Raw genomic sequence first — 12552 nt, 5'->3', positions numbered from 1 at the left:
CCTAAACCCTAAACTTTAAACCCTAAACCCTAAACCCTAAATCCTAAATCCTAAACCCCACCCCTTAACTCTAAACCCTAATGTCTAAATTAATTTACCATTGGAATATAAGTATATAATTATCTCTTTTGATAAAACATTAAGTGCTATTTTGGTCTTTTTTATTTTTAGAGGCTATATTTGTGACAAAAATTTTTTTAGTGCTGCCATAGTCATTTTCTCAATTTTTATTACTAGGCGGTTTGGGCTCAGTGTTGTAAGAACATTTTGAAATACAATCGTTAAAAAAAAATAATACAATCTAGAGATAGATATCTCGTACGTATAACTCTTTATCCAAATAGTATAATAGTGCAATCTGAATGGTTACAAACTTACAATTTACAAGATACTTGATATGTATAGTTAAGCCTTTTCACCTCTTATAACATTTTCTTTTTACTAAACTCAGAAAAAATTATGATCCTGTGACTACTGCAAAAGTTATACTACTTACTAGGGTCTATGAAGTAGGAAGATTAACAAAGTCCTCTTGATTAGAAAATTCAACAGTCTCTAATCCATAGAATGCATTAGTGTTATTCTCAGTGATGATGATGTTACTTTGTGGGAACGTAACTTAAGCCTTAAGTTCCTTGCACCAAGAGACTTAATGAAAAGACTTGCCAAAAAAAAAAGTAGTTGTGGACCAAGACACAAGTCAACCACAAGTCTTTGTAAGACCAAACATGTTTTGAAGCAGCATCATCTTTCTTATGTAAGCTTCCTTATGAAATTTGTACCCACAAAGTACACGTTTCTACAGATTATATATTTTATTAACGCTTACCTTGAAGCTTCCTTTCTAAAGTTAAGTCTTCATATTCCAAAAAAAAAAGATTTCTTGAAACATTCTTTTTATATGAATACATAGTAGTGTTTTTGAGTTATGAATGATGAAGAGACAAACTTGGCGAGAAGTTTCAGCGATGATACTCACTCAGGGTTGGGACTTCCGGATCTATACTTGACAGATGAATGGATGGACGATGATCTTGTCTCTGCTGTTTCCGGGATGAATCATTCTTATGGTTATCAGACCAATGTTGATGCTGTTTTCTTCTCCGGTTCCTCTAGCAGTTTCATTCAGCCCACATCTCCAAGTACTAAAGCTTCTGTTGCCTCTGCTTCTGCCGGTAAGTTTCTCTTTCGTTCTGTGGAAACCATATAAGAAAGAAAGGTTCATCTTGAATGAAAATGGAATCATGATTCATATGAATCTTTGGTTGTGATCTAAAGATCTGTCTACACAGTACATATACAACACACTCCCTTGAAACATGTCTCTGATTGTAGTCTATGCTGATCTTAGACACTAGGACATGAACCTAAGACTCTTTAGATGAATCAAAATGGAGTTTACAGGTCATATTCTAAGCTGAATCTGTTTTTTTTCCTTATTCAAGAAACTCAAGTAAAGAAAGAAAAGAAGAAAGTTAAAGAGAGAGTTGCATTCAAGACAAGGTCTGATGTTGAAGTGCTTGACGACGGTTTCAAGTGGAGAAAGTATGGCAAGAAGATGGTGAAGAACAGCCCACATCCCAGGTAGGAACAAGAACAACATTTTCTCAACATTAATTCTTTTCAAATCTGAAATCATTTCATACTCTTATGACCAAGAAACACACAGAAAGATCTCTTAGTTCTAAAGAAGCATACCAAATTTGAGAAACCAAAAGAAAAAAACATGACATGCCTGTTAGAGTTGAGCTAGTTCAGACATTGGGATCCGCCCTTATGACCTGACCTGAATATCAACTATGTTCTTGAGACTCTAATTGTAATGATTTTTGCAGAAACTACTACAAATGTGCAGCTGATGCCTGTCCAGTGAAGAAAAGGGTTGAAAGAGATAAAGATGATCCAAGCTTTGTTATAACAACTTATGAGGGCTCCCACAATCACTCAAGCATGTACTAAGGCTCCTAAGGATTTTATAAATTTTTTGGTTTTACTATAACCAATGCTATTCATGGTATGTGCTCTTTTTTTTTTGGTCAAATCATGGTATGTGCTCTTATGAATCTGTTCTTGAGACTTTACAATGTTTATTATATTTATACTGCTTCTAAGTTCTTTGTATTTAATGTAAACTGGTTGACAGATTCACAAATTTTGAGAGATTTATTATGAATCAGTAGTACTTCTATAGCATCTTATTTTGTTACAAGTGAGAATCAGTGGTAATATAATCCAGAGACCGTCATACCATTTTATAAGTTAGCAATCTTGAAATATCAATGCAAATATAAGCAGAAAATTACTATACCAACTCCTTATGAACACAATGGTTACTTTTCAAGTAGAGAGCTCTACTTACGGCTCTCCCTCTGAATCTGCCGATAAACCATCTCTATCATTAGAGGACACTCTTTGGTTCAAGTCATAACATCTCAAACCGAGCAATGCTGTAAAACGTCTATAAAATGAAATTTAGACATCAAAGCTAGTAAACCAGTAGGAGTCGATGGTTTACAACAGCACTAACGACCTGGTTTGGTACCAGGGAGTGGTGATGGGTTAAAGTTTGTTTGTTTTCACTTCATACTTAAACAAAACTCAAAAAACAGAGTTACACATGTTGTAAAAAAGTTTTTTTTTTATTTGAATAAATTTAACATTCTTTAATAAAAAAGAGATCGAGTAAAATTCAATGCTCGGTTTTGCCTGTAGAGATTCTTCATCTCATTTGGTGTGTTGTTTGTCGGTGAATGGTGATGCAGGACAGTGACCATGGAGGAAGATAGAAAATGAAGGCATGAATTATGAAAGCTAAGCTAGGAAACTGTGTGTTGTTTTTCTCTTCTGCGTTTGTGTAAAATGTCATGCATTTTATGTTTTACAGTTCAGGGATAGCACGAAGTTGGTTACAGGAAACCTTTACTTTTTCAATATAATGCATGTTTTTAATCTAAGTAAGAACCAATCATAATGAAATCATTAATAAAAAAATTACAATACTTATAAGAGATATAAATTAAAATAAACAAATAATAATTGTGTAATCGATTATATTATAAAATAAGCATTATTGTATTCATTAACATGCATTTTTATGTACGTTGAAACGTTGACTGCTGGAAACTAGTGCTATGATGTTGTTACAAATATATTTTAGGAGAATTTATACTATTTGTTGAAAATAGAACGAACTCTTTATAATGTAAAGTAGTAGTTTCGAGAATATATTAACAATACGTATCTAAAAATACCTTTTTCGTTTTTACCGAAAGAAAAGGTGTTACAAATCAGTGGTTGATAGAAACTTGATCCTTTAATCAGCTAAGTTTTAGGATAATGGTTTATTCGTATAACACCAATCGTTGAATTTGAGAGGAGAAACTTAGACCACAAGCAAGAAGCATTTCTCTTCTCTTGACCTTGAGAATAATTCTTCTGCCTTGAGTTGCACTCTACCGACGATGGCTCCACCGTACTCGTCAGACGATAGCCATTCTCCGGTAAACTCAACAGTGATTGCCATTGACAAAGAGAAGCATAGCCATTACGCGGTTCGTTGGGCCGTCGACCATCTAGCCAATACCATTCACAACCCACTCATCATTCTTCTTCATGTTCGTCTCAAAAGTTCAAATTGTAAGTATCTTACCTTTATTTTTACAGGGTCTGGTCTGAGAATTAGAGGACATAATTTGGGAGGCATGCAACTTATAAATAATAAATCTTGAAAAAATTGGGTTAAGCAGAATGTTTCATCCGACTTTAGCCAAAACTAGCCCTGCATTTTCATCATGTAATCAAAGATTTTTTTTTTTTTTTTTTGTAAACTGTAGATGGAGGGAATGGAGCAAGTGATGACCTAAACCAGCTTTTCATTCCATATCGAGGATATTGTGCACGCAAAGGGGTAATATAACCTTTCTTTCATGTCGTTTTCTCATGCATGAAACGAATATGTTTTTAACGTTACTCTTAGTAGATTTCCATGTCGGAGGCTGTTATAGACGATTCGGACGTGGCGAAAGCAATCTTGGAGTATGTTAATAGCAACCTGGTTAACAATCTTGTATTGGGAGCATCCGCCAAGAGCACATACACATTTGCTAGGTCTCTTATGTTTAGTAAACACCACGACGTGCAAGGTGCCATAATGAAATCGATACCTGATTTTTGTTCGGTCTACGTAATATCCAAAGGAAAAGTTCAGTCTTCTCGACCAGCTCAAAGACCTATCACCAACACACTTGCACCTCCTCGTGTACCCTCGTCTGGATTTCTAATCCAGTCTTTATCGGATAGCGAGCAAGATCCTGTGCCTACGTAAGTAAACCAATCTTTCGTTTCTTCTATCATTTGAGAGACTTTGATATGAATCTCTTAAGCTTTTGAAAAATTTTCTAATGAAATATATATATTTTTGGTGAGAGATTCTCAATACGATTGTTCTTATTAAACATATATTTGATGTGCTTAGCCATTTTATTCCTAATCACTTGCTCATGCTAAAACAAACGGCATTGAGAGTTGGACCTTATGGACCCATAATATCATCTAACACGTACGTTTTTTAATATATTTTAGTGGCCAACGTAGTGCAAGGAGAAAACCTACAGAGATATACCCACACAATCGTACCCCCAACAACCCCACGCAAGAAAGGCACAAAGCCCCTATAAATGGGTCGATGGATTTCAACAATGCCTTTACCCAAGTTGCGTTTCAAAGGAATCCCACGATACAAAGTTCCTTTTCTGATGAATCTGAAGGTGGTATGAGGGGCTCCATTGATATATCTTCTCATAATTCAGATGTATATGGCGCATCATGTTCTTCAGACGAGTCTAATGCTCAAACAACCGTACTCTTTTTTTTAATGATCTTCTTTCTAAGTTTTAAGAATTAAAAGTATAATTTCTCTTAAGTCCTTGGTTCTTACTCTATTCACAGAAAGATATTGAAGCTGAAATGAGAAGGCTGAAGCTTGAACTAAAGCAAACTATGGATATGTATAGCTCAGCTTGTAAAGAAGCACTTACAGCAAAAAGAAAGGTACTCCATTAGTTTTCTAAGTTGTTTTGACTAAAATTATATCTAAAATATAATAAAACATGATATTTCCTGTGTTTCTTATTACTTGAAGTTTTGGTTTATGCACATAATTTTTTTTAAATAGTTTTGTATATTTTTCTGACCAAAAACATAATTAACTATCCACTGAATCACAATTCAACCAAATAAAATATAAACTACTAAATATAAAGAGATATAATAAAAAATGTTAATATTTTTAATATTGAAAATTGAGAACGTAATCTAATTTGAAACATTTTTTTCTTTTTCTGAAACTTCTCTATTAAAAAGAAATAGAAAAGTGTATTGTTGCATATAATATTTGTGGTTTTTTTTCTAGGCAAACGAGCTAAACCAATGGAAAATAGAAGAAGCTCTTAAATTCGAGAAAGCCAAGCTATCTGAAGAAGCAGCATTAGCAGTGGCAGAAATGGAGAAGGCAAAGTGCAGAACGGCCTTAGAGGCAGCTGAGAAAGCTCAGAGAATGGCAGAGCTAGAAGGACAAAGAAGAAAGCAAGCAGAGATAAAAGCAAGAAATGAATCAGAGGATAAAGACCGTGCAATGAATGCTTTAGCACATAACGATGTTCGTTACAGAAGATATTCCATAGAAGAGATCGAAGAAGCCACAGAGAACTTTGCAAATCACAGAAAAATTGGAGAAGGAGGTTATGGACCTGTGTACAAAGGCGAACTTGACCACACTCCTGTTGCCATTAAAGTATTGAGACCAGATGCTGCTCAAGGAAAAAAACAATTTCAACAAGAGGTAGGGTTTCTATTTTTATATTTTTGTTATCCAATATTATTTTCTTAGTTTAGGGCATCCGCATTGATTATCTTTCAACAAAATTCTCTTGCTATAAATAATAGTAATATTTTAGTGGAAATATTTTTAAAAAATTATCTTATTAAAATATTATAACTTTTGGTAGAGATGTTAAGAAACCTCCAATGGAGATGGCTTTAGTCTCATGATTTTGTATACTCTCATGTTACAGGTTGAAGTTCTAAGTAGCATAAGGCATCCTCACATGGTCCTTCTCCTTGGTGCATGTCCAGAATATGGATGCTTGGTTTATGAGTTGATGGAAAATGGGAGCTTAGAGGACATACTCATTCGGAGAGGAAACTCTAAACCGCTTTCTTGGAGGAAACGTTTCGAAATAGCGGCAGAGATTGCTACTGCCTTATCATTCCTCCATCAAGCTAAACCAGAACCTCTTGTTCACCGTGACCTCAAACCGGCCAACATACTCTTAGACAAAAACTACGTGAGCAAGATCAGCGACGTTGGTTTAGCACGGCTAGTCCCTGCGTCAGTAGCTAATAACGTCACGCAATACCATATGACATCTGCGGCAGGAACATTCTGTTACATAGACCCTGAGTACCAACAGACAGGAATGTTAACCACAAAGTCAGACATATACTCGTTGGGGATAATGCTGCTCCAGATCATTACCGCAAGGCCTCCCATGGGACTGGCTCACCATGTCTCGAGGGCAATCAGTAGAGGAACTTTAAAGGACATGCTTGATCCGACCGTGCCCGATTGGCCTCTACAAGAGGCTCAAGCTTTTGCAGCTATGTCGTTGAGATGCGCTGAGCTTAGAAAAAGAGATAGACCGGATCTTGGGAAGGATGTTGTCCCACTACTTATTCGATTAAAGAACTTAGGTAACGATGCTGGTTTAACTCGTGCTGATGAAAGCTAACGTATGGATATGATGACAAAGATCTTTGTACATTCAAACATATGATTTGAGATGTTTTTTTTTTTTTATAAATTTAATGTTAAATTAAATATAATGGCTTATGTTAGATTTCGAACCAAGTGTCTCTCATATTCCTCGTGGAGTTTATCTTTTTGTTTTTACATCATACCAATATCATGTTGACGTTCAGGTTTATTTTTAAGTGGAGACATGTAATAGTGTGAAGTTATGATCCCATAGAACATCCATAATATTGCAAGAAACAAGAGACCACACATACTATAAATTTAAACCGATACAACCCTCTTCTTACTAAATGGTACAGTTACAAGGCCAGCTCTGTAATATGATCACAGCTATGTGTGTTTTATTTTACACTAATAAAAGTTGAGACTATGGATGTTCTTAAGGATGTCCACGTAGAATTTTAAACAATATGAGTTTGTTTATTAGTGAGAGATATAAATGCATTATATGAATTTTAAAAGGACCTGCTGAGATTATGATATATAGAACTAACATCAAATATGTATCTTAAAAGTAAATGGGTAGATCTCATGAAACACAGTGACAACATTAAGAAGAAGTCGATAGAGATTAATTGTTATCAATTCTTAACAATGGTATCTCAAAAATATACTATTAGTATAAGTTAATTTTGTAATTACATTTTAAACAAAAGGAAAAATTTTAATTGTTAAAGTGAAAAATTTATTTTGAATCTCTCACTTTGTTCTGAGTTTTTCAAATGAAAGACTTAGAGCAACATTATCGATTAGTTTCTAAAAAGGAGGTTCTTAAAAACAAAATAATAATTGTTAAATTGACTAATTTAATTTTAATTTAAATAAAACAATTGAATTAGTAGGACAGAGACAAGTGGAACCAGAGGTATGTAGAATGCTGTTGGTTTCATCGCAAATCACATTTTTTTCTTGAACTTGAATCTGTTCACGTGCTTATCACGTTCTTGAATGTAGGAAGCTAGGTGTATGACAAGGCAATAAAGCTCCGTGTTTGTAGTCTCTCCTGTACGCTGTGGATCCTCTGTTTCACTCTTTGACACTAGAGTACATTGAAGGAGTCTCCGTTGAAGACGTTTTCCTTGAGTTTAGGGCCAATGGAGCTGTCGAGGAACGGTCTGCTAAGATTTGGGAGGCCATCGCTAAGCTTCATGATGGTGGCTTGGTTCACGGTGACCTGAGAGAGGAGGATCAGGCCTTGGATGTTTGCACATGTACACTCCTCTGTTTTGTTGATTAGTAAGATGCCATTTATGTCAATTCTAAGGTTTCAATGTGCGTTGGCTTGTATGTTTGTGGGATGAGACTTGATGAAATGTACTCCCTCCTCTGTTATAAAAAAATCCATCTTTTAAAAAAATTATTTGTTTAAAAGATATATATTTTGTACATTTTCAATGAATAATGGTAAATTGTAAACTTTTTAAAAATAATTGTTTTTATTTGAATTTCTAGTTGTTAAAACTATAGAAAATCGTTAATCACAAAAATAATGCATTTTCTAACCAAAATTAATATTTTTATTAATTTGTTTAAGAACTCTAAAACTTGTATTTTTGATACGGAGAGAATATAACATAAGACTCCGGATTAGCAACAGTTATGGTTAAGAAAGTTATTTATCAACCAACTGAACAAACATATGATAAATAAAGAATGTTACAACAACATCCTTCTATTTTGAGCATATAACGGTCTCTAAATAATCAGTTTTTGTATATAAGGAAAAAATGAGATGAACCCTCAAAAAATAAAGACAGTTTACAAAAAAAAACCCCTAAAAGCAAAAGAGAAATGGGAAACAAACTGATTTTTGGAGCCCTATTATGTCTGTGCCTTGTGATACAAGCCACCAGCCACGTTGAGGACCCTCTGATAAACCACTACGCTGATTACGAAGCGGTTCATCCCAGCGAATACTACAGCTCAGACTTCGAACTCAAAGACGGAACCAACGTGATCTTCGAAGCTATCAACGAGCTGAAAGGGATCAAGAAACCAAAAGCAGGGTTCCAGTGCAGCATTGGTCGGAAACACTGGACTAGATCTCTTCCAGGAGACGTCTTTTTCGCCAAGTTCTTCTTTTACTGTGTTAACCCGAACGCAAGGGTTGTTAACCGGTGCCATTTCCGGTCTAGTTTGGGTTATGTTAATCTTGATATTGAGATAACTCCTGCGCTTGGAAGTCGATGTCCTGGTTATAGATGTGTTTTAGCGATAAGGCGTGAAGGTCTTTTGATGAAAGATACAAATGAGCTTTTTCCTTGGACTCCTTGGCCTCATCGCCACACTCAACCTAAGTTGCCCAAAATGATCAACAAGTGATTCGTTTGATATTTGATGAACGTGTGTGTATACATGTATCTTTTTTTGTTGGTTCTCCCATGAAAAAATGTATTTAGATTTGAGAAAAAAATCAGAAGTTGAAAACGATATCCAGAGCATTTGGTATGATTTTCTACGTATATAGTTTTGAAAAATCGTGTTCTTGATACCGAACTGCACAAAACATCTACAAAAAAAAACACTTTTGAAATGTTGCATATGGTTTTTAAGATGAATATACGTCATTGCGGATAGCCTTGTCCTCGAACAATTCTTGAATTAAGATTCAACAATTTTTTTGATGATTGAAATCGTTAGAAGAGAACTCAAAACTATAGTCTTTCATCCCAAATGCTGGTTTTGTAGCATCATCATTAGGAGTATTGTCAAACTGAATCACTTAAAATACAAACACAAAAATATTAGTATTTAATTTAAGAGTAACTCAAATACTAACTTAAAAAGCTATACCAAAATCAATAACTAAATTTTAATATAAATTCCTTTTTTTTTTCTATCCAACTTATGAAACCTCAATAGCGATGTTCTAAATATCTTAAAGCCAAGAATTCTTTTAAATGAGTGGCCTAAAATTATTTAAGCAAAATAATCGTTTGAAAAAATGTATTTAAAAAAAAAATATTGACTGGCCAAAAATCAAGATAAATATAAGCACACTGTTAATTACAAAATTATGTAGAGACTAATTTGGATCTTTCATGACTACTGAAACAATCTCGCAGCTTGAACACAGTTTTCCAACTAAAAAGGTTAAAATTTACATACCGATTCCGTTATTCATCTTTCTTATGGACTAATTATTTATGCCGTTTTTATTGTTCATATCAAAGCTGTCCACATAAGAAATAACAATTAACAAAATATAATTATATGGACGTTGCAACAGATTTCAGTTTTGAAACACATTTTTAAAAGCTAAGCATGAAGAACATCCCAAGGCCAAGAACACGAGACAAATTATCACAAGAAGGAAAAAAAATGACGTTTAACATTGATAGGTTTATAAGAACCCTAGCTTGGTTCCTTGTGGTGCACTTCATCACATTCTCCTACGCTGGGAGGTCACATTTTGTCACAACGGAGCTAAACGTACGTAATGAAATGCAAGGCTTGAAACGTCCAGAGATCGTTTACTTCTGTCAAGCTTTAAACAGTGGCCTTGAATACGGATGGAGACGAGCCAAGAAGCCACCATTGGGCCATACCCTCCATGTACTCTTGGAAGGTGGCCAGAAGCTAGAGGAGGAGATTCACCGCTGCCATTTCAGGTCCGTGCGCGGTACAGCGGACGTAGATATTCGTATGACCGCGATAGATGCCGAGATGTGTAATGATAAAAAGGCATGTGCAGTTCATGAGGTTACACCTGAAGGGATAATTTTTGATGGTAAGGAATGGGATTTTGAGGAGAGGTATCCACGGCTGATACCGAGGAGATACCTTGAAGCTAAGTGGAAACCTTGGCCACGACGCAGCGACCGTGTGGCCCAGGGAAGCCAACGTAGGCGCGGGGGTTCACATTGATTTTGGTGGCCGAATATGTATCACTAGGGTTTCAGGTGTACTAGACTGATTGGTAATGAAAAGAAGGCTTTTGATGAACGCTGTGATTGAGTTATTTAAATGTGGTTTGCATTTCAAATCTTTCTTCTTCTGCTTATTGAGGCCCCCTCTATCATGGACAGTTCTAAGATTTATTGAGTTATAAACATTTTTAATTAACCTTAATAAAATAATAAGAAAATTTGAAAGCCATGTACCTATGTATAATAGTTTTTAAAATCTGGAAGCCAATGAGAATGTTTCATCTACTTGACAGCCTCTAATTAGTTAGCTTGCTATTACTTACCTTGCGGTACTATTTTTTTTTGGATTATCAAATACAAATTATTACGCAAATTACTTATAAATTAGGGCAAATGTCCAAAATAGCACATTTCTAAGTTTATATCACAAAAATAGCACTCAAAAACTAAAATGACCAAAATAGCATCTTTCTAAGTTTATCCTTTGAAAATTTTAATTTTTTATTTTTCAAAATTTGAAATCTTATTCCCCAAACCTCATTTCTCAACTCTAAACCCTAAACCCTAAATCCTAAACCCCACCCTTTAACTCTAAACCCTAAGTTTGTGACTTTTGATAAAACATTAAGTGCTATTTTTGTGACTTTTGACCTTGAATGCTAGTTTGGAAACAAAAACTTGATTTAGTGCTATTTTTGTCTTTTTCTCTCTAAATTTATGTAGACCAGCTTATCTTTTAGACTTTACGAAGGCCTTTTTTTTACTTAAATGAAGGATAAAATAAAATCCTTCAATAGATGAACCATCATTTGTAATTACCCTCCAGAAAGCTTGGAGCTAATAAACAATTTGATGTTGTTGATCAGTATGAAGTTCGTAGCAGTGTCGTGATGTTTGCCTCCATTGTCTGGCACCATTGTCTAAGTACCAGAAATCTTCTTCATGCCTTTCACGAGAAGTAATCTTCACTTCATTGAGAAAGACAATCTCATGCATAAGCAGCGTGATATCAGCTTTCTCCGTCTCTGCAACATTCAACTCTTGATCATCCTGTTTCTTTTCAGGACATACAGAAGCAAAATGACCTTTATTCTTGCAGTTGTAGCAAACAATCTGAGAGTAATCTCGTTTTTCTTTGTTTCTCTCCTGCGAGTTGTTTCTACCACGGCCCCTTCCTCTGCCTCCACGACCACGACTCTGATTCTGACCTCTCCCTCGTCCTCTCGTATCATTAGAACTTGAGAGCAACAGATTCCCTTGAGGATCTTGAGATTCTTGAGCTTCTTTAAGTTTTACTCGTTCCTCAAAAGCCTTGAGTCTACCAATGATATCTTCGTATGAAACTGTATTCAAATCTAGCAGTTGCTCAAGCGAAGCTGTTATGTGAATATATTTCAATGGCAAGCTATCAAGAAACTTCTTTACTACTTTAGATTCCTCGATACTTTGTCCTAAGGTAGCTGCTTTAGAAGTAAGCTCAGTTATCTTGGTGGAGAAGGTATCAATAGTATCCGAGTCGTTCATCCTCAGCCGATCAAACTCATTCAACAGGGTTTGTAGACGAGCTGTTCTTACACGTTCAGCTCCAAGATTTCTGGTTTTAATAGCTTCCCAGATATCTTTTGGTGAGTCATCTTCTCCTGTTTGTAAGACCAGACTTTCAGGTAGAGATTGAAATAACAAAGCTATTGCGACATCCTTCTTCTCTTCATCTTCGGTTCCAGGATCGATAGATTCCCAAACTTTATGAACACGCAAGAGCACCTTCATTCTCTTTGCCCATACCGTGTAGTTAGTTGAGTTCAGCATTGGGCAGACAATTGTGTTCGAAATTCCTTCTTTCCGACCTACTCCCTTCGTCTCTATCAA

The 12552-nt window shown here is 35.2% G+C and overlaps 4 protein-coding genes across 4 annotated transcripts; all 4 read left to right on the top strand.

Annotated features, from left to right (window-relative positions):
- The first annotated feature begins 791 nt into the window (after positions 1-791).
- LOC106325918 (probable WRKY transcription factor 50) lies at positions 792-2123 on the top strand. The gene is made up of 3 exons (XM_013763967.1): positions 792-1175; positions 1446-1584; positions 1836-2123. The coding sequence occupies exons 1-3, from the start codon at positions 929-931 to the stop codon at positions 1957-1959; spliced, it is 510 nt and encodes a 169-aa protein (XP_013619421.1). The 5' UTR covers positions 792-928; the 3' UTR covers positions 1960-2123.
- A 1338-nt stretch (positions 2124-3461) lies between these two features.
- Positions 3462-6788, top strand: LOC106324486 (U-box domain-containing protein 51). The gene is made up of 7 exons (XM_013762448.1): positions 3462-3636; positions 3834-3907; positions 3980-4320; positions 4582-4858; positions 4948-5049; positions 5411-5839; positions 6072-6788. The coding sequence occupies exons 1-7, from the start codon at positions 3462-3464 to the stop codon at positions 6786-6788; spliced, it is 2115 nt and encodes a 704-aa protein (XP_013617902.1).
- Positions 6789-8605: 1817 nt separating this feature from the next.
- Positions 8606-9136, top strand: LOC106324485. The gene has a single exon (XM_013762447.1). The coding sequence runs from the start codon at positions 8606-8608 to the stop codon at positions 9134-9136; it is 531 nt and encodes a 176-aa protein (XP_013617901.1).
- Positions 9137-10135: 999 nt separating this feature from the next.
- Positions 10136-10681, top strand: LOC106324483. Its single transcript, XM_013762446.1, has one exon. It carries the CDS (start codon positions 10136-10138, stop codon positions 10679-10681), a length of 546 nt encoding a protein of 181 aa, XP_013617900.1.
- The last annotated feature ends 1871 nt before the right edge of the window (positions 10682-12552 follow it).

Source organism: Brassica oleracea, chromosome C2, assembly GCF_000695525.1.
Source record: "Brassica oleracea var. oleracea cultivar TO1000 chromosome C2, BOL, whole genome shotgun sequence".
Lineage (NCBI taxonomy): Eukaryota > Viridiplantae > Streptophyta > Magnoliopsida > Brassicales > Brassicaceae > Brassica > Brassica oleracea.
The sequence above is the reverse complement of the archived record's forward strand: the minus strand, read 5'-3'. Positions and strand labels throughout refer to the sequence as shown.